The 27,820-nt window shown below is 41.0% G+C and overlaps 1 protein-coding gene across 2 annotated transcripts in view; it reads right to left on the bottom strand.

Annotated features, from left to right (window-relative positions):
* EIF2AK4 (eukaryotic translation initiation factor 2 alpha kinase 4) overlaps positions 1-27,820 on the bottom strand; it is a gene marked incomplete at its 5' end in the record, with an annotated part of 113,725 nt that overhangs the window by 37,831 nt on the left and 48,074 nt on the right. For both annotated transcript variants that reach the window (XM_082649573.1, XM_082649574.1), the window contains 9 exons: positions 2,788-2,889; positions 5,910-5,989; positions 6,933-6,990; positions 8,850-8,954; positions 10,823-10,945; positions 12,709-12,792; positions 15,299-15,368; positions 16,232-16,665; positions 27,517-27,674. In XM_082649573.1, coding sequence (XP_082505699.1) covers positions 2,788-2,889; positions 5,910-5,989; positions 6,933-6,990; positions 8,850-8,954; positions 10,823-10,945; positions 12,709-12,792; positions 15,299-15,368; positions 16,232-16,665; positions 27,517-27,674 — 1,214 coding nt within the window. The remainder of the gene's footprint in view (positions 1-2,787; positions 2,890-5,909; positions 5,990-6,932; positions 6,991-8,849; positions 8,955-10,822; positions 10,946-12,708; positions 12,793-15,298; positions 15,369-16,231; positions 16,666-27,516; positions 27,675-27,820) is intronic.

Genomic DNA, 27,820 nt, shown 5'->3' with positions numbered 1-27,820 from the left:
CTCATTCTATGAGGCCACCAGCACCCTGATACCAAAACAAGACAAAGATACTACAAAAAAAGAAAATTACAGACCAATATCACTGATGAATATAGATGCAAAAATCCTCAACAAAATACTAGCAAACAGAATCCAACAACACATTAAAAAGATCATACACCATGATCAAGTGGGATTTATCCCAGGGATGCAAGGATTCTTCAATATACACAAATCAATCGATGTGATACACCATATTAACATATTGAAGAAGAAAAACCATATGATCATCTCAATAGATGCAGAAAAAGCTTTTGACAAAATTCAACACCTATTTATGATAAAAACTCTCCAGAAAGTGGGCATAGAGGGAACCTACCTCAACATAATAAAGGCCATATATGACAAACCCACAGCAAACATCATTCTCAATGGTGAAAAACTGAAAGCATTTCCTCTAAGATCAGGAACAAGAGAAGGATGTCCACTCTCACCACTATTATTCAACATAGTTTTGGAAGTCCTAGACACGGCAATCAGAGAAGAAAAATGAATAAAAGGAATACAAATTGGAAAATAAGAAGTAAAACTGTCACTGTTTGTAGATGACATGATACTATACATAGAGAATCCTAAAAATGCCACCAGAAAACTACTAGAGCTAATCAATGAATTTGGTAAAGTTGCAGGATACAAAATTAATTCACAGAAATCTCTTGCATTCCTATACACTAATGATGAAAAATCTGAAAGAGAAATTAAGAGAAAACTCCCATTTACCACTACAACAAAAAGAATAAAATACCTAGGAATAAACCTACCTAGGGAGACAAAAGACCTGTATGCAGAAAACTATAAGACACTGTTGAAAGAAATTAAAGATGATACAAACAGATGGAGAAATATACCATGTTCTTGGATTGGAAGAATCAACATTGTGAAAATGACTATACTACCCAAAGCAATCTACAGATTCAATGCAATCCCTATCAAATTACCAATGGCACTTTCTACAGAACTAGAACAAAAAATCTTAAAATTTGTATGGAGATACTAAAGACCCCAAATATCAAAGCAGTCTTCAAGGAAAAAAAACAGAGCTGGAGGAATCAGACTACCTGACTTCAGACTATACTACAAAGCTTCAGTAATCAAGACAATATGGTACTGGCACAAAAACAGAAACATAGAACAATGGAACAAGATAGAAAGCCCAGAGGTAAACCCAGGCACCTATGGTCAACTAATCTATGACAAAGGAGGCAAGGATATACAATGGAGAAAAGACAGTCTCTTCAATAAGTGGTGCTGGGAAAACTGGACAGCTACATGTAAAAGAATGAAATTAGAACACTCCCTAACACCATACACAAAAATAAACTCAAAATGGATTAGAGACCTAAATGTAAGACTGGACACTATAAAACTCTTAGAGGAAAACATAGGAAGAACACTCTTTGACATAAATCACAGCAAGATCTTTTATGATCCACCTCCTGCAGTAATGGAAATAAAAACAAAAATAAACAAATGGGACCTAATGAAACTTAAAAGCTTTTGCACAGCAAAGGAAACCATAAACAAGACGAAAATACAACCCCCAGAATGGGAGAAAACATTTGCAAATGAATCAATGGACAAAGGATTAATCCCCAAAATATATTAACAGCTCATGCAGCTCAATATTAAAGAAACAAACAATCCAATCCACAAATGGACAAAAGACCTAAATAGACATTTCTCCAAAGAAGACATACAGATGGCCAGCACATGAAAAGCTGCTCAACATCACTAATTATTAGAAAAATGCAAATCAAAACTACAATGAGGTATCACCTCACACCATTTAGAATGGGCATCATCAGAAAATCTACAAACAACAAATGCTGGAGAGGGTGTGGAGAAAAGGGAACCTTCTTGCACTGTTGGTGGGAATGTAAATTGATACAGCCACTATGGAGAACAGTATGGAGGTTCCTTAAAAAACTAAAAATAGAATTACCATATGACCCAGCAAGCCCACTACTGGGCATACACCCAGAGAAAACCATAATTCAAAAAGAGACATGCACCCCAACGTTCATTGCAGCACTATTTACAATAGCCAGGTCATGGAAGCAACCTAGATGCCCATCGACAGACGAATGGATAAAGAAGATGTGGTACATATATACAATGGAATATTGCTCAGCCATAAAAAGGAATAAAATTGAGTCATTTGTTGAGACGTGAATGGATCTAGAGACTGTCATACAGAGTGAGGTAAGTCAGAAAGAGAAAAACAAATACCGTATATTAACGCATGTATGTGGAACCTAGAAAAATGGTACAGATGAACCAGTCTGCAGGGCAGAAGTTGAGACAGAGATGTAGAGAACAAACATATGGACACCAAGGGGGAAAAAAGAGGGGGGGTGGGGATGGTGGTGTGCTAAATTGGGTGATTGGGATTGACATGTATACACTGATGTGTATAAAATTGATGACTAATAAGAACCTGCTGTATAAAAAAATACATAAAATGAAATTTAAAAAAAAATCAAGAGTAATCTCAAAATATTTTTCAAAAGGATAACCTAGCAATATCTTCAAGTATGATTACAAAAATAAATAAAACTGGGGTAAGTTTCTTATCATGTAAGTGCATAAGCAGAGGTGGATTTCCATTTACTAGAAATATAGAAAATTATAGTAGGACCACTTCTTTCTATATTATAAATACCAGAAAAATACCCTGCATCAAATTCTGATGTCTATGCTAAGATTCAGGTTACTGGAAACTGAGGCATTAAAACATCTGATACATACATCTCTGAGTTGGTTGAGAACAAAGATCCTTTCTGAGGCTGTGACCATGGGATGATAGCACATCTCAAAGAAGATAATTCCCAGGCTGAAGAGATCCACTTTCTGAGGAGGAAAAAGAATTTTATTTAGAGCCTAGATATGAAAGCATAATCCACTAGGGAATTATAGGATGAGCACTTAGTTGGGATGTTTGCATAAGTGAAAATAGGCCACACTAGAAAAAAATTCGCTTTGTTCTAAAAAAAAATTATAGGTGTAAAATATAGACGAGAGACATATTTATATTTAGATGATAAAATATATTTGGCATGACTTCAATGTTTTTCTTAACAATTAATTGTAACTGGTTTAGCTATACACATAGACATAGATAACCACTGGCCACACACTGAGGATAATCACTACAGAGCAAGGACAACTGAGATCTGTTGAAAGAATTTGCTTTGCATCTTTCTAATCATTGCAAAAGGGAAACACAGACTGCACCCTGCAGCTGATAGCAAAGGTCAGCTACTGATTGCAAAGCCATACCAACGAGGTCAGAAGCACAGCACAACAGAAATATCGTGATGACTCCTAACAAAATATGGAAGTGTAAGTAAAGAAGGTAAAAGGGCAAGTCAGTGCAGAGTCTCAGGTAGGGAGCTGTTGAGGGGAAGAAGGAGGTCAGAAGGTCCTGTGCCTGCGGCAGCTGAGCACAACCCGGCTCAGCAGGAGACTGCTTGTGGTGAACTGCACACAGGCACAGGAGCCACTTTCAAGGAAAACTTCAATGAATTTGGACTCAAGGATTAGCAGGAGAGCCTCTGCAACCAGTGACCTCCAAAGTCTTAAAAACAAACATTCATTATGTCATTTCCTACACATGTTAGCTGTAGAAAAATGTACATACTGAACAGAACATACCGAAAAGCACCAAGAATACAATAGCAACCACCCATAATCCCACTGCTTAAGGATATTTACAATTGATGGCTAAGATACGCCCTTTTGGTGGTTTTTCTTAAATGTCTACACACACACACACACACACACACACACATACACACACACACACACACAATAAAACTAGAACCACACTGTCGTTTGTAACTTTTATTCCCTTACTTTAGCAAGAATATTTTTATACTATAATGTCATTTTTCTAAAACCGGCCTCTAATATTTTAATGACATATTCAATTACATGGATGTCCCATAATTTATTTGACCAGTTTCCTATTTTTTAATTTTTTTTATTTTATTTTTTTGCGGTACGCGGGCCTCTCACTGTTGTGGCCTCTCCCATTGCGGAGCACAGGCTCCGGACGCGCAGGCTCAGCAGCCATGGCTCACAGGCCCAGCTGCTCCGCGGCATGTTGGATCTTCCCGGACCGGGGAGCGAACCCGTGTCCCCTGCATCAGCAGACGGACTCTCAACCACTGCACCACCAGGGAAGCCCAGTTCCCTATTTTTTAAATGCTTGTTATTTTTCATTGTTATAAACAACGCTGTGACAAACCCCTCTTACACCAGTCTTTTTGAATGTCCCTGGCTGTTTCCTTAGGATACGTTTCAAAAGGTGGATGTGCTGGGCCAAAGGGTAAGGTCCTTTTAAGGATTTCATTATACTCTTACAAACCAAATGCAGAAAGATGACACTAAAGGTGCCTCCCCCTCCCTCAGGGTGGGCGTGTCCATCTCCACACACCCTCACCGAGTATTTGGAGGTCTGCTTCAACTCTGTCACTACCCAGTGCTCCCTGTCTGAACCAAAACCCAGGCTTCAGTTGCCACTGCTAGCTTGAAAATATGCTTTAATGTGAATTGCGTGCCTCATGTATTTTAAAAATTTAGCTCTATGGTCTTGCCCGAAGTGATCTCATCCAGTCTCATGGCTTTAAATCCCATCTGTGTGCTAGTGGCTCTCAAGTTTATACCTCTGATCTTCCTTCTGAACTCAAGTCTTGAGTCCCTAACAGTCGACTGGAGCTAATTGGATTTCTCATCAGGCATTTCAAATTAAACATGCCCTAGACGGAGTATTCCTGCCGTCTTCTCCTCCATCTCCCAGGTCTTTCCTCATGGTTCCTCAGCTCAGTCAACTACCCTTCCCCCAGCCACTCGAGGCAGAAACCTGAGCACTGTCCTGTTTTCCTTTCTTTTCCTCACCCAACACCCACTCCATTAGGAAAACCTGTCAATTCCCCTCCAACATGTATTTCATATCTGCACTCTTCTCCCCGTCTCTACTGCCACCACTCTGGTCCCAGCTCAGCCGTCCCACCTGGACTCCTGCCAAGCCTCCGGCAGCAGCTAGAGTGAACTCTCTCGCTCAAGATCCTTCAGGCGCTGCCTGTGCACATCCCTTATCATGGCTAAGCTGGCCCTGCATCATCTGACCCTGGCCTTCCCTTCAGCTTTGCTTCATGCCTCTCGCCCTCATAGCTCTCACCACGCTGCAGCCACACTGACCTTCTCTCTGACTGTCCTAAGTGAGCCACGCTACCTCTCACCCACAGTCTTCTCTCTGTGCATGCTATTTCCTCTGTTTACCCCTCTTCTCTCCCAGCCAAGCTCCAGCCCCCAACTTTGCATGGCTTCTCCCCGCTTTCCTCCTTTATCCTGAAACCCATCCTCTTGGGGAGGCTTTCTCTAGTCAGTCGACCTAAAGATGATGTCTTTTACTGTTCTCTGGTCACTGGACTCCATTTCCTTTCTTCTTAGTTCCTACAGAGTTTGTGATTTAAAAATTTTTTATTTGTTTACTGTCTGTTTCATCCACCATCATCCACCAATGCATAAGCTCCCGGAGGGCTGGAATAAGATGTCTTATTACTTGATTGCCTTGTTCCCTGTGTTCCCGGGGTCTGGCCCAGGACCAGTTAGTTCAAATCTGCTTTAGATGGATGGAGGGACTGTAAGCTCCTTGGCAACAACAGTGCCAACTTCAGTCACTGTCCTTGGGCATCACGTGTCCTATTTGGAGCAGTCGCTCAATAGACATGTGGATATATATTGAGTGAATGAATGTTCCTGACTATGTCAGCTGGTAACTAAACCCCAAATGCTGTAATCTTGATATTCTTACTATTATCTCTCTCTTGAGATCTTTCCTTTCCCCCAAAAACCTTCCTCTTTACCTGGTTGTATGCAGATTTGGTGCTGCCTTGGACCTCTGGGCTTACATATAAAGCAGTGCCAACCATCCCAGTCAAATGACCTGCATGGAAGAAGGCAGAGGGAAGGATTTCCAATAACAGGACTTAGAGATAAGGCCAATTTTTAACAAAACAAAACAAAAAAAGTTTCTTAAGAGACATGGTCTGTTAACTGTTTACACTATTCACAGGAAGAAGCAGCATGCATTTCACCAAGCTATTTACCCTAAATCGTAGATGGCCACACACTTTGTTCCACACAGGATGGCTTTGCTGTGGTAAAGGGGCAGTGCCAGGCAGGAAGACCCCAGATGGCCCAGGTCATGAGGCAACCTCCTATTACTACCTGGGGTCAAAGTATAACTGCCTACCCAGAGGAGTAAATTATTCTAATTGAAGGTCTAATTTCTTAGACTTCTGAAGAACAATCTATATAGTGAAAAGGGAAAAAAATTAAAGCATTTTCATAATTTTGTTAATTTAATGAATAATTATAATTTGCTTTAGAATAAAATCTTTACAAATGAAAAAAAGGTTTCATTTTGAGAAATTTTATTCTGTACTGCATATTTAAAATTTTCCTGGACTTCCCTGGCGGTCCAGTGGTTAAGACTCTGCACTTCCACTGCAGGGGGCACGGGTTTCAACCCCGGTCGGGGAACTAAGATCCCCACATGCTGCACGGTGCGCTCCCCGCCAAAAAAATAATAATAAAATGAAATTTTCCTAAGAGGGTAGATCTTATGCTAAGTGTTCTTATCACAAAATTAATAATAATAGTAATAATAAATAAGAGGGCAGGAAGCAACTTGGAGGTGATGGATATGTTTACGGCATAGATTGTGGTGATGCTTTCTTAGGTGTGTATGTACCTCTTAACTCCTCAGGTTGTATACGTTACATAGGTAAAGTTTTTGTATGTTAAAAAAAGATAAAAGAGAAAAAAAGAAATTTTGTGGATTGCTTGTTAACACACAAATTAAATATACAGTCTTCTGGATTTACCTGAAGGGTCTGATTTAATCAAGTGATCTCCTGATGTATCATCTTGTTTGCCGTCAGCCTAAAAATTCAAGTAAGCCAAATAACAAATTAAAATGTTATATTATTTCACAGGACTGGATTATCATTTCTAAATGAAGACTGACTGAAAAATATTACACAGAAACCAGAATAACTATAATAATGCTTTTCTGAGCTTTAAATTTTTTTAGTTTAGTTAGCCTACTAATGCAGGTCTCACTGGAAACCCCAATGAGACCAAGGAGAAGGGCAATTCACTGTAGAACTCCTTCGTGGCAGAACCCCCTGAAAACTTACCTAAACTAATTTATTTTCATATTTCAAATGCCAAAACAGAATTATTTACTGGGAAGAGTAAAGGTATATTAATAACAACAAACTCACTTTCTAACTTTTCTAATTTTTCCACTGGGTCAATTTTTACTCTTCTTTCCTAGAGGCTGGTCACCAAATCTGTTCCACTGTCACTGCTAATACCTCTTAGGTAGCCTCCCTTCTTCCACTACCTCTGTGACAGCATTCCCCTAAATCACTATTTTTCTGACATCTCTCCACAGATTCCTATCACGAGCACTGCCATCAATAACAAGAGCTCTAATACTCGTAGAGCCAGGCAATGTTCCAGGGCTTTACCTATATTCTTATTTTATGCTGGTGACAACTTTGAAGCTGGTACTTGTATTAGGCACATTTTATGGAAAGAATACTAAGAGGTTAAGTAACTTGCCCAAGGACTCTAGCCCAGGGAAGTGGGCCTCCAGAGCCTGTGCTCTTATCTACCTCCCTACTATTACAGCCTACAGATATCAAGTTACATTTGTTAGTCTGGGGATCAAATCCCCATAGAGCCCTTCCTTGGTCTTAGCACTCTTCAAATTCCCCAGTGTTCTGGTCAGGACCATGTCCTTACTGTCCTCCTTCCATTTCCTCCCTCTCTGCTCCTTCTAACCTCACCTTCTACTTTAACCCCTGAGGTTTTTCTCACCATTAATCCAAATCCTAGTTTCTTTTTTTGACCACCCTTATAATTAACTGCATTTACCACAGATTTTGGTGCCTAATCTCTGGCTTATGATGTTAAGTAAAACGCTTCCCCCAGCACTCAAGGCCTGACACCTCCAAGAATCCCCAACCTTCAAGCATCTTCTCTCACTGCTCCCCTACACCTCATAGTTTCAACCAACCAGACAACATGCTGGCCTTCAACAATCATGTCTGCTTACCCCAGGGCCTTTGCTTATGCTGTTCTTTCTCTCGGGAAGCCCCTACCCTGGTGTCACCATGCCCTGCCCTCAATCTCAGCCTACTGGACTCCCACCCATCCTTTAAGGCTCATCTGAAATGCTGTTTTCTTTATACAGCCCTCCTTGATCCTCGTAACCATATGCAAAATTTCTCCTGTTTTTAAGTCTTATATAACTATTTCTCTCACTTCACATTATTTTAGCTTTGTATGTTTAACAACTACTCTACAGTGTTGTGAAGAAGAGCATTAATACCTTCTGATTTATGTTGTCTAGAACTCATTCTTCTGAAGTTTTATGGGTTTTGAGCCTTATTTCCTTAAGCTAACTAAAAGCCCATCGGGTGTAAAGCATCTAGCCCAGTGCCTGGCATGGTAGACCAAAACGTTTCATAAAGTATTTCATGCCTTTGACCTAAATATCACCCACAAACTAGTAATTTTATGTCTCTCAAGTGGAACGCACTCACTAAAACGTATTCACAATTTCAAAGCCTGCAGGATCGTTTGCAGCTGCCCCTTCAGACTTGTATACTTTCCTGGGTATTACACAGCAGAGTTCAGTTCAGTCTCATAGTCATGAGAATGTTAGAAGACAGGATAATTAAGGCACATGGGTCCATTTTCAGGTACATCTGAATCAAAAAAATACTCACAGCAAAGGCTAGATGGTCTGTCGCTAAACCAAAATCACCTATTTTTACATGGTCATCAGAATCCAAAAAAATGTTGACAGGCTTCAAATCTCGGTGAATCATTCCCTGATGGAAAAGAGCAAAGAAACCAACAATTTTTTCCCAAACATAACTTATATCATACCTGTTTCCTCATTTGAAAGGCCAACCTAGTGATGAAAATTGGATGAGGTCTTCTCCTGCAGACCACGCTAGTCCAGGCTGTCTGACCTCTGCAATGTCTCCCAAACGTCCTGCCAATGACCTTGCCACCCTCTCCCAATCTACCTGCTGGTGGTCCTTATCAGGTCCAATCCAAACGGTTCCCTTTGGCATCCAAGACCCCTGTATATCAGGTTCACAATGATCTTTCTCTCTACTGCATCACAAAACCCTTGCTCTGGTCAGGGAGATACACACCATTTTCATTCCCTCTTCTACTCATTTCTTCAGGCTACCTGCCCTGCCCAGGCTTTTCTCCACTCATTGGAATTGTACCAATATTTACAAGTGCCAGCTCACTCATGAAGACTTCCACAGTAATTCTAATAATTCAACTTTGCATTCCCAGCATACCAGGTAAGTGCTCAATGATTTCTTGTTACGTGAACATTACTTTCTCCCCTTCCTAACAGCATCCTCATCATGCTTACTGTTTCCAGTACTATAATACAGGAAATAAATGTAATAAAAACACTTGATGGTGTGATCTCTCTTACTGTTACATGAAGGTAAATTTCGGCTCCCTCAAAAAAACAGGAAGTCCCTCTCAAGTATGGGGTTTGTCATACACTTGTGCCTTCCTCTATTTCTAGGTTTGGCAGTGTTAGACACCCAACAAATGGTTGGCAGGTACTGAGCAGATTAGATGGCAAGGAAGACAGTGCACAGAGCACGGTTCTAGGACCCCAGGACGCTAGCACAGTAACAGAGTTCTAATGACCTTCATTAGAGCCCATTTTTATGTCCAACCTTGCAAATTCCACTTCCACCAAATCATTTATAAACTAGACATCTGTAAATTATAGTCCTGGCTTTTTACTAAATATGGTACAGTATAAATAATTTAAGGTTAAAGAAAATTGAGGCAAAGGAAAAAACGTATTTACACTAACACATTAGACAATCCCATTTTTAAAATGTAAGCAGTGTTTCATCTTGAAGCTAGGTCCATTAGCGTTTACATCATGATGACAATTTCTAGCTTTACAGTGACATTTTATACATGCGGCAAACTATGTTAGTCTCATCTCTACCCTTGCTAGATGACTTTCTAATTTTCCCATGTTCCTAGGAAAGGGAGCACTGAGTCAGAATCACATATCTTGGCAGGTATTAATCACACTCTCACTTTATCTAAACCACTCAAGGAATCATCCTCATGTTCCATACATGTTCAATTATTTCCACCTAACCCGGAGGCTGGCAAACTTTTTCTGTAAAGGGCCAGATAGTAAATCTTTTAGGCTTTATGGGCCACACAGTCTCTGCCACAACTACTCAACTCCACAGTGCAGCACAAGAACAGCCACAGGCAACACATAAACTGGTATGGCCCTCTTCCAATACAATGTTATTTATGGACACATTTGAATTTCATAGAATTTTCAGGTATCATGAAATATTACCCTTCTTTCAATTTTTTACAACCATTTAAAAATGTAAGGGCCAGTCTTAGCTCACAGGCTGAACAGAAGCAGGTAGGGAGTTAGATTTGACCCATGGGCTATAGTTTGCTGACCCCTCTTCTATCCTTCAATGCTTTCTTTGAACTTTGATGCTTTATACTATTTTCTCGTCTTTTGATATGTTCTATTTCCTATAAAAATAGATTATTTCAACATACCCATAATTTTCCCTCTATTTTAGGTTTTCTCAAATCTCACAATATTTGATTTTGTTATAAATTTTATGTAAACGTAAGTTTTTCAGATATAAAATATTGCAAAGCTTACTTTTTCATGGATATAAGCCAATCCATCCAGAATCTCTCGGAAAAGCCTCCAGAGCCTGACGGTGTCTCGATATAGTCCCTGGTCAATTGTGTCACGTAAAGTGCTCTTTTCACAGTACTCCATCTATGGACAAGAACAAACCAGGCAGGATTTGATGATATAGAGTTTCAATTAAGGAGGACAATGGCAATTAATGTAATCCCCCATTTTAAAACGTGTACCATGGATTTTAAATACTTATGGAAAAGGCTTATTTTTTTAATTAAAAAAAGAAACCAACAGTATTAAAAAAAATTGGGAAGAAATATGCATAATCTTTAGCACCCCAACAAAATTTTTATTTTTTATATTATTGTTCATTAAAAAAATAAGACTTTAAAATCCTTGTCACATATAATATGAAAACACTTAGAATTAAGTAAAAGTGTATTTTTTGTTTTACAAGATTGTTTCCAAACCCAAATTTCCAAGAAGGGCTAATTAATAATCCAATGATGTCATTAGCCTTTCTCATTTGCATGTTAAATTAATGACAATGACCTTCAAGTCTAGAGCAAAACATTGTAAATATCACAACATTTAAGAAAGGGCTCTATCTCATCCTTCTTAAGTGTATTAATCTATCAGAAAACAATGCAATATCATTTAAACCTTAGAGCAACATGCAGCATTTGATTTATGAAACTAGCCTATGTTTCAAACCAGTGCCACAGTTGAGATTTCTCATGAAGAAGGACTTTCTTGTTTTCAAAGAGAGGAACATGTCATTTTAAATGAGAGGAATATCCTCTCATGCTCAGAATAACATCTACAAACTCTGACTCATCCTCCAGGCCTCCCACACCAAGATCCCACCACACCTCACGTACCTCTGCTAGGTAGTTCTGTCTCACTGTAACTGTTTACAGCATAATGGCATGTAGTAGATACTCAACAGTTAGCGGTTTGGGGGACGAATGCTTTATCATGTGTGTAAGTGGTTTATGTTCAGGGAAAACCTAAAACCCGCTGTAACCCCAGGAAAGCAACCACCTAACTAGACTCTTTTGAAACGTTACACTTGTCTGAGGGCTCCTTCTTGGGCATAGTACCGTATCTCACATTTAAAGATCTGCCTCCTTGCAGATGTGACTGAAAACACTAATAATGACTCACGGTCCTGTTCACTTGGGCCAGAAGCAAGTTTTCCGCTTTGGTTTGTGGCTGTCCCTCTGCTGGCTGAGCTCGCCACTGTCCAGAATGCGCCCCTCGGAAGTGTGAGCAGGACAAAGCCTATAAGCTTCCCTTTAGCAATGCCCCACTGGAACTGGTTCTCCTGTCCCTCAGGGGTTCCAGGACAAGCCACTTTCCTAAAACCAGGTGGGTGTTTCTTCTGTACACACGAGGATGTATGTGCCTCGTACCTTGCTTGTCCAGATTTGACTTGTTAGACAAAGCAGAGTTTCTGTACATGCCCAGTCTAGCGCTTATGGAACTCAGGTGGGTTCTAATTACTTCACACATGTTATTTTGTTTATTCTTCACAAGCCATTGAGGTAACTGCTACTGTTTAATTTATAGGTGGGGAACCTGGGACACAGAATGCTGAAGAACCGTGCCTGAGCTCACAAAGCTGTGACCAGTGGATCCAGGATGTAAACTTACACAGCCTAAGTTAAGTCCAGAGCTGGAACCACTGCCCTGTGCCATCTCCTGCTACGGTACAGGAGAGCATGGGTTCAAGGCAGGGGGAAAGGGCCTCCATGCTATAATCCTCTCTGGCCAATTAATCTTTGGCAGTGCGATGAGCCCTCTTTGCTCGCTCTCTTGCTCTCATCTCTCAAAACCTACCCACCAGCATACTACTGGGAGTTGCCGTGTCACTGAGCTGCATGCCAGGGCCTCACCTGGATGTAGAGGTAGTGCACAGCCTCAGTGGTTGCCGGTGGCTCACTTTCATGGCAACTGTTCTTTCCATTGCAATCTTCATCCTAACCCAACAGGAACACACGAGAGCTCAAAATGAGGCTGAAATGAAACAAGATCACCACCACCAAGTCTTTTGTTCCTGCCCCTACCACATAGATAGCGATCCTGCTGCCTTAGAGGGAAGGTGAGTGAGCAGAACAACAACTACTGTCCTTTAGATGCTTACAGTATTTAAAAGGCAATTTTGCCAATACCAGAATCTAATGCACAGTTTACAGGTCTGTTACTGTACAGAACAATGATGGGGACAATAGGAAACAGGTGGGTATTAAAGGTAATCCACAGAAAGGCTCTAAGTCAATTCCTTCTCACCAGTTGCTATCTTTCTATGGATAAGAAGGGTAGAATGTACACAGGCTAATATTTTAAGACTTCAGTTTTATTGGAATGCCTACCTTTGATGGTAGACTTACTTTGGAAACAGAAGATGAGAAATCCATCTTTAGCTAAAACAATTTAAATGTGATCACATTACCAGACGGCACACTGCCCTCGGCTACAGCACTGAAGAACCATCACCCAGCTGACACTTAGGGTGACCGATCCTCTACACTACTTTTCCACATGGTTAGTCTGCCAGTCCCCTACAGCTGTTTTTCTAACTCATGTCCCTTAAAAAAAAAAATTCTTTCTTCTTCTAATAGACATATTTAAATACTCCCTCCTACCCCCAAGTATGGGAAAGCATTAGGTAGCATTTGACTGTTTCTGATTTGCATTTTTTGTGTGGAAACATTTTTTCAACATTTTATCTTTATTGAATGAAAAAAACTGCTCTGGAAACAATCAAATTCTACTTTTTTTTTTTTTTTTTTTTTGGCCACACTGCGTAGCTTGTGGGATCTTAGTTCCCCGATCAGGGATTGAACCCGGGCCGTCCGTAGTGAAACCTCGGAGTCCTAACCACTGGACAGCCAGGGAATTCCCTCAGTTCTACTCTTGAATCATTTATTTATTCTGGGGATTATCCGTACAAGATTGTTAATCTCTTAGAGGCTTCTACCCATCAATTAGAATGCCCATGGGATACCTCCCTTAATTGAGAAAAACCAGAATTGTAAATTTGGTGCCCCCATAATGATTATATGCATAACTAATGCTAAAACCAAAGCAGTTAGACTACTTGTGCTATTATTCCTTAAACTTCCTCAGGGGTTAAGGGGATTTTAATAGAAAAGGGAAGTACTTTTAAAAAATGCTGGGACTTCCCTGGCAATCCAATGGTTAAGAATCCGTGTTTCCACTGCAGGGGGCACAGATTCAATCCCTGGTTGGGGAACTAAGATCCTGCATACTGCTCGGCGCAGCCAAAAAAAAAAGTGCTGGCTAAAGCATTCAAACCTCATTCAAACCAATTTAACTGCTTATCTAAGACAGTCTATGTGTAGACTTTTTTTTTTTTTTTTGCGGTACGCGGGCCTCTCACTGTTGTGGCCTCTCCCGTTGCAGAGCACAGGCTCCGGACGTGCCAGGCCCAGTGGCCACGGCTCATGGGCCCAGCCGCTCCGCGGCACATGGGATCCTCCCAGACCGGGGCACGAACCCGCGTCCCCCGCATCTGCAGGCGGACTCTCAACCACTGCGCCACCAGGGAAGCCCTAGACTTCTTTTTATCTGCTATGAATGCACCCTGCTTGTAATTATATTTTTATGCCTGGTAGTAAAGTCACTGCATCCAATCTCCAGCTGCAGAAGGTTTCTCTAGCAATAACTGACAGCCCTGGAAATTACAAAGCTTCACACCGACTCCAAGCCATCAGCACTGAGGGGCTCTGCTGGCCTGGATGCAGGAATATACAGAATTGAGTGGGATCCAAGGCTTCGAGCAGCGTTTCTCAAATCTTTCAGACCATGTTGTATTTTATATTACACCTAATACATATACTCATAAGAGACAAGTTCTATGAAGAGAGTTTACCTTTACTAGTGTGACACATTTTGGTATTCTTTACTCTTCTCTACAGCATTAAAAATAAAATGAAAAAAATAAATTAAAAAAATAAAAATAAAATAAAATGAAGCTGGTTGTAACCCTTGAAACTGATTTCATAACCCATTACAGGATCATAACCCACAGTGTTAAAACACTGTTCCAGAGGATGGTTTATGAGAGTAAGTCATCAAGATTAATTGATGTGAGAGAGACCTACATAACTCCACAATTAGGCTGTTTAGTTACTCAATTAATTTGCATTCAACCCTCATCCCCAACCACATAATGTTTCCTAAAATCCTCTAGGAAGTGGTTTTCACTAAAAGCAAAATAAAACAAAAAAACCCCAGTATGTCAATTTATTCTTCTCTTTTTATTATGTGGATAAATTAAGACCTATAAGTAACCCTATGAGTAGCTTATTTTAAAAAATCATGTTTTAAAATCGACAGTTTCTATATCTGCATATCAGATTAAGGCTTTACTATTTTACCTGAGGTTTATAACATCAAACATTTGCTTATGTACCCATCCCATGAAGAATAAAAAGGTGTAACTTCTATTTATATATTTACCTGATTCTGACTTTTACTGTTCTCATCTTCATTGTCAAAGATGATATCACTGTCAGAATCTGAAGCAGGTCTTAAAAAGAGAAATAGAGAAAGACTAAAAAAACCAAATTCCCTGTTACAATTCAATAGCTCAGAGTTATGATAAACTGTATCCAAATGGATACAATGAAATAAAACATGAATGTAAATGACCAGGGTGGATTCTGAGATGCGTTAAACTTTATTAACATCTTTCTAATTAATTAATTAATTAATTTATAGCTGTGTTGGGTCTTCGTTTCTGTGCAAGGGCTTTCTCTAGTTGTGGCAAGCGGGGGCCACTCTGCATCACGGTGCGCGGGCCTCTCACTATTGTGGCCTCTCTTGTTGCGGAGCACAGGCTCCAGACGCGCAGGCTCAGTAATTGTGGCTCACGGACCCAGCCGCTCCATGGCATGTGGGATCTTCCTGGACCGGGGCTCGAACCCGTGTCCCCTGCCTTGGCAGGCAGATTCTCAACCACTGCGCCACCAGGGAAGCCCTGAGATGCGTTAAACTTTAAACTTTATTTTAGGATCATAATTACTGGTTTGGTAACCCTTTTTAGAGCTGCAGTAGGTCCTATGTCAAGACTCCAAATTAGTTCCTTTATGCTCCACAGAGTCGGAAGCCCTTATCTAAAAAGAATGCTCTTTTAAAAATCCTATTAAATGTATTAAGAGGAGGGACTGGAAGAAGTTTCTATTTTTCCTTCCTCCAGGGCTTGGATTTTGGAGATCTCTTGAAGATATCAGAGGGGAAAAACCCTTGGACTGAATTTGGTTACTCTCTAAAACTGAGTTGCATATACATGTATTTCATCATGGTCCACAGGACTGGATTTCTAACCAAGTCCCTCCCCTTCCCCGGCCTGGGCTTGGCGGGGATGAGCCAGCAGCGCCCGGGAACTCTTACAGGAAGGACTGTGAGAAGACGCCGTCGTGCTCCTCGTCGTCATCCTCGTCGCTGCTGGAGTCCGGGCCGGCGGCGGGGAAGCGGGCGCTGCCCGAGCGCTCAGCCGATGTGCTCCACTCCACCGAGCTGCTGAGGATGGGCGGCGGCGCGGCCGCCTCCACGCTGCCCGGGCCGTCCGTGTCGCTGTCGCCGATGGGCAGTCGGGGCAAGGCTCGCCCGTCCAGGGCCTGGGGTCCCGCGTCTGGGGGCGGCGTCGCGGGGCCCGCCGGCCGCTCGTGCCTCTCGATCCAGGCGTTGTAGTAGCGCACGATGTTCTCGTGGTGCAGACGCGACAGCAACGTCACCTCGCCCTTGATCCTGCGGAAGTGCCTGCTGGCCGGGTTGATGGGGATGCGCTTCACCGCGTAGCAGCAGCCGTCCAGCTTGTTCTGCACCTGCCGCACGAAGGAGAAAGGAGAGGGGTCCGGCAGGTCAGCCACTCCAAACCCTGTACCGACTGGCATTCCTACCGTGTCAGCCCATCTCCTCCCAAGGAGAACCCCGAGTTCTGAGTCAGAACCCACAGCTACAGTTGAGGACCACGTGTCTGAAGTTCTTAAGCTGAAGAAAGTCGTGACTGCCAAAAACAGAAAACATTTCACCCCAAGCTAAATGTATAGCGCCTGCTAAAAGACTCTGGGGAAAACATAATCTCCATTTTAATCATTCATTTTATTGACAATTATATCCCTGCTTTCCCAATATCACATCTGCTATCTAAATTTCCAAGTAAACCTTGTTGCTTTTTTAACCTTGTTTTTAAAAAATTATTTTCCAAACTCAGTGTAAATTTTTAGGTGATTTTAGTTTCTCTCCACTTGTTTTTTTAAACTTAAAGTCACCAAACACAAACTAAGCAACAGTTTTAACAGACCTGCATGCAAATTCTAATTCTCAACTTACAAAGAACTTGGGCAAATGACTTAATTTCCTTGAAACTCGATTTTTTAATCTATAAAATGGCATTTATGCCACTTCCCTTACCTCAAAGGCGACTGTGAGGATTAAATGAAATGATGTGAGTAAAGCACCTGTATCAAGGTGTCACAGAGAAAGGTGTTCAATAAATAAAGTAATTGGCATTAACACAATTACTGCCCATCGATTTTATTACTAAGATTGAAGATTTACAACTGATGTTATGTAAGGAAACTAGAACAATACAATTGAGAATAAAGGAAAAACACAAGAAAAATACAAGAAAATGTTTCAAAGGCCAAATCTCCGTATTTTACATAGAGGCATCCTTATCCCGGGCAGTTTTGCTATGCAGTTGGGTCGACTAAGTATTTTTTATAAAATTTTGTTTTCTGAACCTTCCAGTTCCAACCATGCAGGGCAACTGAAGTGATGGAAACTAACAACTTGCCCATCGCAGAGGGAGAAACTAGTTGGTTACAAAAGAGAGCATCATTCTCTTATTTGGCTCATAGGCTTCTATGCCAAAAACTACTTTAAGGAATGAGAAAGGAATACTATAAAAGTGAGCTTCAGATTATCTTTTTGGGGGTACAGAAATAGTGGTACAAAGTACATTTTTGAGTAAAACAGGTGTCAGTCTGAATGCTGGCTGAAATGTCTTAGTGATGTATGTGACCTCAGGCAAATGACATAACTTCTCTCAGCATCGGTTCCCTCATCTGCAAAATGGGATAATACCTATTTCATAAGAATGTCATGAGATTAAAAGACAAGGTTCACGAACCACCTGGCACACAGCCACAAACAGGAAATGTGCTCCAAAAAAATGACAGCCGTGTGTTCTTTTACTGCCACGTTAATAGAGTGGAGGACTGTGGGGAAGTTGTGGCACTGTCTTTCAACCTCATATCTCAGTACATATCACATATGCTATTGTAACCAAGCAGGACCCTATGGGGCCTTCCCAGGACAAATCGCCCACCATGTCCTCTGCCTGTGTCTTGTTTGTAGAAAAGCTTTATTCTCCCAGGCCTCCCGAGTCACAAAAGGCTGCTCAATAATGACTGAAAGAATGTGAACATGTAGTGACAAAAAAATAGCAGTTGGGCCAGGAGAATTGGTAACAATTTAAAAAGTGAATCAGCCATGTAACAGTCACAGAATCTTTAGTTCTTTCCTGAAGGACATAGATAACATGTCTGATGCATGTCCCTGAGTTGTTTTACAGATACTAAAACTAAAACCTCCACCAGATAGAAGAATCTAACTGCATGAGGAGCATGAGCATGTAGCCCCCAGACTGGCTGGAACCGGTCTGGTTCCAGTTAACATCTTAACTGATGATGTTAAGCCCCGTGACACCACCCTCTTGCCTCACCGTCACCCAATCAAAGAATGGTACACGAGCTGATCATGCACCTGCAACTCTCTCCCTCACCTTGCCTTTAAAAATGCTTCCCTGGAATCCACTGGGGAGCTTGGGTCTCTTGGTTATTAGCTGCCCGTACTCCTTGCTTGGTGCCTGCAATAAATGCTGCAAAACCCTCTACCAAGTCCTAGTGTCAGTAAGTTGGCTTTACTGTGAGTGGGTGAGCTGACCCAATTTTGGTTTGGTGACACTATGTGTCACTGACTGGGGTGTGGGGCTTGCTACACGAGAACTCCTAGGAATTCATTTACTAAAATGCAAAGGTGCATTAACAGTAATGGGTCCCATTGCTAATGAAATTCCAGATCTCTGAGGAGATGGCCCTACCTTAACCTGAAAATAGAGATGGGGTGTGAGGACTGTTGGGTTCTCACAGGGAGACACCACAGGAAAAACATGGGGGATTAAGTTACTAGGATGTTTTTGTTATATGAGCTTACTAATCAGTTTTAAGTACTTGAAAGGAAATGAAGTTTGATCATGTTTGGAATTCAAGAATCTAAAATTAAAGTTAAAGGAGTTGATCAAAATTATAAAGGGATAATATAAACTTCAATCATCCACTTCTCTTAAAGATAACTATGATTACCTGATCAGGATATCTGTCTGCCCAAAGTAGACCTATTTAATCACCTAAACGTAATAGCTATATTTTCAAGAAGAAAGTTGAAAATTTCCCATGATATTACGACTTTCTTTTGGAAAACCTGCTTAAGTTTGTCTTTCTGTAGAAAAACTAATGTAATTCTTTTTTCAATGTAAAAGGCCTTCCACAGTGATACAGGTAATGCTTCCTAATAATACTCTCAGAATCCGAAACACACTCATGCCCTATTGATGGTGCGCTACTTTCTTTTTTTGTTTTTGTTTTGTTTTGTTTTGTTTTTGCGGTACATGGGCCTCTAACTGTTGTGGCCTCTCCCATTGCGGAGCACAGGCTCTGGACGCACAGGCTCAGCGGCCATGGCTCACGGGCCCAGCCGCTCCATGGCATGTGGGATCCTCCCGAACCAGAGCACGAACCCGTGTCTCCTGCATTGACAGGTGGACTCTCAACCACTGCGCCACCAGGGAAGCCCATCTGCTACTTTTTTATGGGTAAGATGACATATCTCATATGGATTTGATAATAGTAATCTGGGACTCTTAAATTCAAACAAAATACTTAAATTACACAAAAAGAGTTGAAAACTCTCTCTTAAGGGGCAGATGATAATAAAAGTTGCCCAAATAGCCTGGAATAAGTAAGGGAAGACCTAACAGCAGCACACCGTAATAATGCATCACGGAGCAGCTTCAGGATGGCGTGGAATCACCTTCCTCCACACAAATACATCAGAAATACATTTACATGTGGAACAACTCCTACAGAACACCTACTAAACGCTGGCAGAAGAACTCAGACCTCCCAAAAGGCAAGAAACTCTCCACATACCTGGGCAGGACAAAAGAAAAAACAGAGACAAAAGAATAGAGACGGGACCTGCACCAGTGGGAGGGAGCTGTGAAGGAGGAAAGGTTTCCACACACTAGGAAGCCCCTTCACGGGCAGAGACTGCGGGTGGCGGAGGGGGGAGCTTCGGTGCCACGGAGGAGAGTGCAGCAACAGGGGTGCGGAGGGCAAAGTGGAAAGATTGCCGCACAGAGGATTGGAGCCGACCAGCACTTACCAGCCAGAGAGGCTTGTCTGCTCACCGGCTGGGGCGGGCGGGGCTGGGAGCTGAGGCTCGGGTTTCGGTGGGATCCCCGGGAGAGGACTGGGGTTGGCTGCGTGAACACAGCCTGCAGGGGGTTAGTGCACCACGGCTAGGTGGGAGGGAGTCCGGGGAAAAGTCTGCAGCTGCGGAAGAGGCAAGAGATTTTTTCTTGCCTCTTTGTTTCCTGGTGCGCGAGGAGAAGGGATTAAGAGCACTGCTTAAAGGAGCTCCAGAGACGGGCACGAGCCACGGCTAACAGCGCGGACCCCAGAGACAGGCAAGAGACGCTAAGGCTGCTGCTGCAGCCACCAAGAACCCTGCGTGTGAGCACCGGTCACTATCCACACCTCCGCTCCCGGGAGCCTGTGCAGCCCGGCATGGCCAGGGTCCCGTGATCCAGGGACAACTTCCCCGGGAGAACACACGGCACACCTCAGGCTGCTGCAATGTCATACTGGCCTCTCGCCCCGCACTCCGTACCCCTCCCTCCCCTCCGGCCTGAGTGAGCCAGAGCCCCCAATCAGCTGCTTCTTTAACCCTGTCCTGTCTGAGCGAAGAACAGACGCCCTCAGGCAACCTACACGCAGAGGCGGGTCCAAATCCAAAGCTGAACCCCAGGAGATGTGTGAACAAAGAAGAGAAAGGGAAATCTCTCCCAGCAGCCTCGGGAGCAGCGGATTAAATCTCCACAATCAAACTGATTTACCCTGCATCTCTGGAATACCTGAATAGACAATGAATCATTTCAAATCGAGGAGGTGGATTTTGGGAGCAACGATATAAATATATATTTTTTCCCTTTTTCTCTTTTTGTGAGTGTGTATGTGTATGCTTCTGTGTGTGATTTTGTCTGTATAGCTTTGCTTTTACCATTTGTCCTAGGGTTCGGTCTGTCTGTTTTTTGTTTTTTTTTTTTTAGTATAGCTTTTAGTGCTTGTTATCATTGGTGGATTTGCTATGTGCTTTGGTTGCTCTCTTCTTTCCTCTTTTTTTTCTTTTATTACTTAAAAAACATTTTTTAAAATAATTTTTATTTTAATAACTTTTATATTTTATTTTATCTTCTTTCTTTCTTTTTTTTCTTCCTTTTATTCTGAGCCGTGTGGATGAAAGGCTCTTGGCGCTCCAGCCAGGCGTCAGTGTTGTGCCTCTGAGGTGGGAGAGCCAACTTCAGGACATTGGTCCGCAAGAGACCACTGAGCTCCGAACAGTGAAAATCTCCCAGAGATCTCCATCTCAACGCCAAGACCCACCTCCACTCAACGACCAGCAAGCTACAGTGATGGACATCCTATGCCAAACAACTAGCAAGACAGGAACACAACCCCACCCATTAGCAGAGAGGCTGCCTAAAATCATAGTAAGGCCATAGGCACCCCAAAACACACCACCAGACGTGGATCTGCCCACCAGAAAGACAAGATCCAGCCTCATCCACCAGAACACAGGCACTAGTCCCCTTCACCAGGAAGCCTCCACAACCCACTGAACCAACCTTAGCCACTGGGGGCAGACACCAAAAACAACAGGAACTACGAACCTGCAGCCTGCGAAAAGGAGACCCCAAACACAGTAAGTTAAGCAAAATGAGAAGACAGCGAAACACACAGCAGATGAAGGAGGAAGGTAAAAACCCATGAGACCTAACAAATGAAGAGGAAATAGGCAGTCTACCTGAAAAAGAATTCAGAATAATGATAGTAAAGATCTTCCAAAATCTTGGAAATACAATGGAGAAAATACAAGAAACGTTTAACAAGGACCTAGAAGAACTAAAGAGCAAACAGTGATGAACAACACAGTAAATGAAATCAAATATTCTCTGAAGTGATCAATAGCAGAATAACTGAGGCAGAAGAACAGATAAGTGACCTGGAAGATAAAATAGTGGAAATAACTACTGCAGAGCAGAATAAAGAAAAAAGAATGAAAGAATTGAGGACAGTCTCAGAGACCTCTGGGACAACATTAAACACACCAACATTCGCATTATAGGGGTCCCAGAAGAAGAAGACAAAAAGAAAGGGACTGAGAAAATATTTGAAGGATTATAGTTTAAAACTTCACTAATATAGGAAAGGAAATAGTTAAGTCCAGGAAATACAGAGAGTCCCATACAGGATAAATCCAAGGAGAAACACACCAAGGCACATATTAATCAAACTATCAAAAATTAAATACAAAGAAAAAATATTAAAAGCAGCAAGGGAAAACAACAAATAACATACAAGGGAATCCCCATAAGGTTAACAGCTGATCTTTCAGCAGAAACTCTGCAAGCCAGAAGGGAATGACAGGACATATTTAAAGTGATGAAGGGGAAAAACCTACAACCAAGATTACCCAGCAAGGATCTCATTCAGATTTGACAGAGAAATTAAAACCTTTACAGACAAGCAAAAGCTAAGAGAATTCAGCACCACCAAACCAGCTTTACAACAAATGCTAAAGGAACTTCTCTAGGTAGGAAACACAAGAGAAGGAAAAGACCTACAATAACAAACCCAAAACAATTAAGAAAATGGTAACAGGAAGATACATATTGATATTTACCTTAAATGTAAATGGATTAAATGCTCCAACCAAAAGAGAAAGACTGGCTGAATGGATACAAAAACAAGACCCATATATATGCTGTCTACAAGAGACCCACTTCAGACCTAGGGACACATACAGACTGAAGGTGAGGGGATGGAAAAAGATATTCCATGCAAATGGAAACCAAAAGAAAGCTGGAGTAGCAATTCTCATATCAGATAAAATAGACTTTAAAATAAAGACTATTAGAAGAGACAAAGAAAAACACTACATAATGATCAAGGGATCAACCCAAGAAGAAGATATAACAATTGTAAATATTTATGCACCCAACATAGGAGCACCTCAATACATAAGGCAAATACTAACAGCCATAAAAGGGGAAATCGACAATAACACATTCACAGTAGGGGACTTTAACACCCCACTTTCACCAACGGACAGATCATCCAAAATGAAAATAAATAAGGGAACACAAGCTTTAAATGATACATTAAACAAGGTGGAGTTAATTGATATTTATAGGACATTCCATCCAAAAACAACAGAATACACTTTCTTCTCAAGCGCTCATGGAACATTCTCCAGGGTAGATCGTATCTTGGGTCACAAGTCAAGCCTTGGTAAATTTAAGAAAATTGAAATCCTATCAAGTATCTTTTCTGACCACAACGCTATGAGACTAGATATCAATTACAGGAAAAAATCTGTAACAAACAGAAACACATGGAGGCTAAATAATACACTACTTAATAACCAAGAGATCACTGAAGAAATCAAAAAATACCTAGAAACAAATGACAATGAAAACATGACGACCCAAAACCTATGGGATGCAGCAAAAGCAGTTCTAAGAAGGAAGTTTACAGCAATACAATCCTACCTTAAGAAACAAGAAACACCTCAAATAAACAACCTAACCTTACACCTAAAGCAATTAGAGAAAGAAGAACAAAAAAAACCCAAAGTTAGCAGAAGGAAAGAAATCATAAAGATCAGAGCAGAAATAAATGAAAAAGAAATGAAGGAAACGATAGCAAAGATCAATAAAACTAAAAGCTGGTTCTTTGAGAAGATAAACAAAATTGATAAGCCATTAGCCAGACTCATCAAGAAAAAAAGGGAGAAGACTCAAATCAATAGAATTAGAAATGAAAAAGGAGAAGTAACAACTGACACTGCAGAAATACAAAGGATCATGAGAGATTACTACAAGCAGCTATATGCCAATAAAATGGACAACCTGGAAGAAATGGACAAATTCTTAGAAACGCACAACCTTCCGAGACTGAACCAGGAAGAAATAGAAAATATGAACAGACCAATCACAAGCACTGAAATTGAAACTGTGATTCAAAATCTTCCAACAAACAAAAGCCTAGGACCAGATGGCTTCACAGGCGAATTCTATCAAACATTTAGACAAGAGCTAACACCTATCCTTCTCAAACTCTTCCAAAATACAGCAGAGGGAGGAACACTCCCAAACTCATTCTACGAGGCCACCATCACCCTGATACCAAAACCAGACACAGATGTCACAAAGAAAGAAAACTACAGGACAATATCACTGATGAACATAGATGCAAAAATCCTCAACAAAATACTAGCAAACAGAATCCAACAGCACATTAAAAGGATCATACACCATGGTCAAGTCGGGTTTATTCGAGGAATGTAAGGATTCTTCAGTATATGCAAATCAATCAATGGGATACACTGTATTAACTAATGGAAGGAGAAAAACCATATGATCATCTCAATAGATGCAGAGAAAGCTTTCGACAAAATTCAGCACCCATTTATGATAAAAACCCTCTAGAAAGTAGGCATAGAGGGAACTTATCTCAACATAATAAAGGCCATATATGACAAACCCACAGCCAACATCATTCTCAATGGTGAAAAACTGAAACCATTTCCACTAGGATCAGGAAAAAGACAAGGTTGCCCACTGTCACCACTATTATTCAACATAGTTTTGGAAGTTTTAGCCACGGCGATCAGAGAAGAAAAAGAAATAAAAGGAATCCAAATCAGAAAAGAAGAAGTAAAGCTGTCACTGTTTGCAGATGACATGATACTATACATAGAGAATCCTAAAGATGCTACCAGAAATCTACTAGAGCTAATCAATGAATTTGGTAAAGTTGCAGGATACAAACTTAATGCACAGAAACCTCTTGCATTCCCATACACTAATGATGAAAAATCTGAAAGAGAAATTAAGAAAACATTCCCATTTACCAATGCAACAAAAAGAATAAAATATCTAGGAATAAACCTACTTAAGGAGACAAAAGACCTGTATGCAGAAAACTATAAGAGACTGATGAAAGAAATTAAAGATGATACAAATAGATGGAGAGATATGCCATGTTCTTGGATTGGAAGAATCAACATTGTGAAAATGACTCTACTACCCAAAGCAATCTACAGATTCAATGCAATCCGTATCAAACTACCAATGGCATTTTCCACAAAACATTTCACAATTTGTATGGAAACACAAAGGACTCCAAATAGCCAAAGCAATCTTGAGAAAGAAAAACAGAGCTGGAGGAATCAGGCTCCTGGACTTCAGACTATACTACAAAGCTACAGTAATCAAGACAGTATGGTACTGGCACAAAAATAGAAATGTAGATCAATGGAACAGGATAGAAAGCCCAGAGATAAACCCACGCACATATGGTCACCTTATCTTTGATAAAGGAGGCAAGAATATACAGTGGAGAAAAGACAGCCTCTTCAATAAGTGGTGCTGGGAAAACTGGACAGCTACATGTAAAAGAATGAAATTAGAATACTCCCTAACACCATACACAAAAATAAACTCTAAATGGATTAAAAACCTAAATGTAAGGCCAGACAATATCAAACTCTTAGAGGAAAACATAGGCAGAACACTCTATGACATAAATCACAGCAAGATCCTTTTTGACCCATCTCCTAGAGAAATGGAAATAAAAACAAAAATTAACAAATGGGACCTCATGCAACTTAATAGCTTTTGCACAACAAAGGAAACCATAAATAAGAGAAAAAGACAACCCTCAGAATGGGAGAAAATATTTTTAAATGAAGCAACTGACAAAGGATTAATCTCCAAAATTTACAAGCAGCTCATGCAGCTCAATATCAAAAAAACAAACAATCCAATCCAAAAATGGGCAGAAGACCTAAATAGACATTTCTCCAAAGAAGATATACAGACTGCCAACAAACACATGAAAGAATGCTCAACATCATTAATCATTAGAAAAATGCAAATCAAAACTACAATGAGATATCATCTCACACCAGTCAGAATGGCTATCATGAAAAAATCTACACACAGTAAATGCTGGAGAGGGTGTGGGGAAAAGGGAAGAACCCTCTTGCACTGTTGGTGGGAATGTAAACTGATACAGCCACTATGGAGAACAGTATGGAGGTTCCTTAAAAACTAAAATTAGAACTACCATACGACCCAGCAATCCCACTACTGGGCATATACCCTGAGAAAACTATAATTCATAAAGAGTCATGTACCACAATGTTCATTGCAGCTCTATTTACAATAGCCAGGGCATGGAAGCAACCTAAGTGTCCATCAACAGATGAATGGATAAAAAAGATGTGGCACATTTACACAATGGAATATTACTCAGCCATAAAAGAAATGAAATTGAGTTATTTGTAGTGAGGTGGATGGACCTATAGTCTGTCACACAGAGTGAAGTAAGTCAGAAAGAGAAAAACAAATACTGTATGCTAACACATATATATGGAATCTAAAAAACAAAAAAAAATGGTCATGAAGAACCTAGGGGCAAGACGGGAATAAAGACGCAGACCTACTAGAGAATGGACTTGAGGATACGGGGATGGGGAAGGGTAAGCTGGGACAAAGTGAGAGAGTGGCATGGACATATATACACTACCAAATGTAAAATAGATAGCTAGTGGGAAGCAGCCGCATAGCACAGGGAGATCAGTTCGGTGCTTTGTGACCACCTAGAGGGGTGGGATAGAGAGGGTGGGAGGCAGGGAGATGCAAGAGGGAAGAGGTATGGGGATATATGTATATGTATAACTGATTCACTCTGTTATGAAGCAGAAACTAACACACCATTGTAAAGCAGTTATACTCCAATAAAGATGTTAAAAATTTTTTTTAAAAAATCCTTACAAAGAAACAACAACAAAAAAATAACACATCACTAGTTTTCCAGCTCAGTAATAGCTCGATAATAAAAGCCATCAAGACCATCTGGGGCCATTTCTCAGTTTGAATTCCACCTCTTTTCTAACCCTGTAACCCTCTTAGCTACAGCAATTGTAAAAGCAAATGGGAGAAAAAGAGACCAATTTTCTTTCTAAACCAAAGCACACAAAAAGGTTCTTCATGCAGAGGTCTTAATTCAACCTGAAGTGCAGTTATAATCATGTGGTTTTCACGTTAACGCACTACATCAAGCAAGGGAAGAGGAATGATGTGTTCTTAATGTGTCTAGTGTAACTTTAAATAAAGCCTTTAACTCCACGAAGGGGAAGATTATTGTTTCAAATGGTCATATTCACTTCCCTCCCTACTCTCAAAACAGAAGTCCTTAAGTATGCAGAAATGGAACAGGGAAAGAGCTTTAAAAGGGACTGGCGACAACTATGTATCGCACCTTGATGACAGCTCCAAAAGCTCCTTTGCCAAGAAGCTGTAATTCTTCAAACTCAATGAAGTAGCGGGAAAATTGTCTCTGTGTCTCACTGAAGAACGCAGCACTGGGTAGCTGGTTGCTGGGAATAACAGTCTCCACGTAATCTTGTCCTCCAGAATCTGAGATAAAACAAAAGGTAAGAGGCAACTGAGGCTTTAAAAATAGAGGAAGAGCGGCAACATCCAATGACCATGCAAGCACGGGAGGAAAGGGCCCCAACCAGGGAGTTTTAAAAAGTACCTCTTACCTGGCAGACTCTTTAATA

This window comes from Grampus griseus, assembly GCF_964374135.1.
Source record: "Grampus griseus genome assembly, chromosome: 2".
Lineage (NCBI taxonomy): Eukaryota > Metazoa > Chordata > Mammalia > Artiodactyla > Delphinidae > Grampus > Grampus griseus.
The sequence above is the reverse complement of the archived record's forward strand: the minus strand, read 5'-3'. Positions and strand labels throughout refer to the sequence as shown.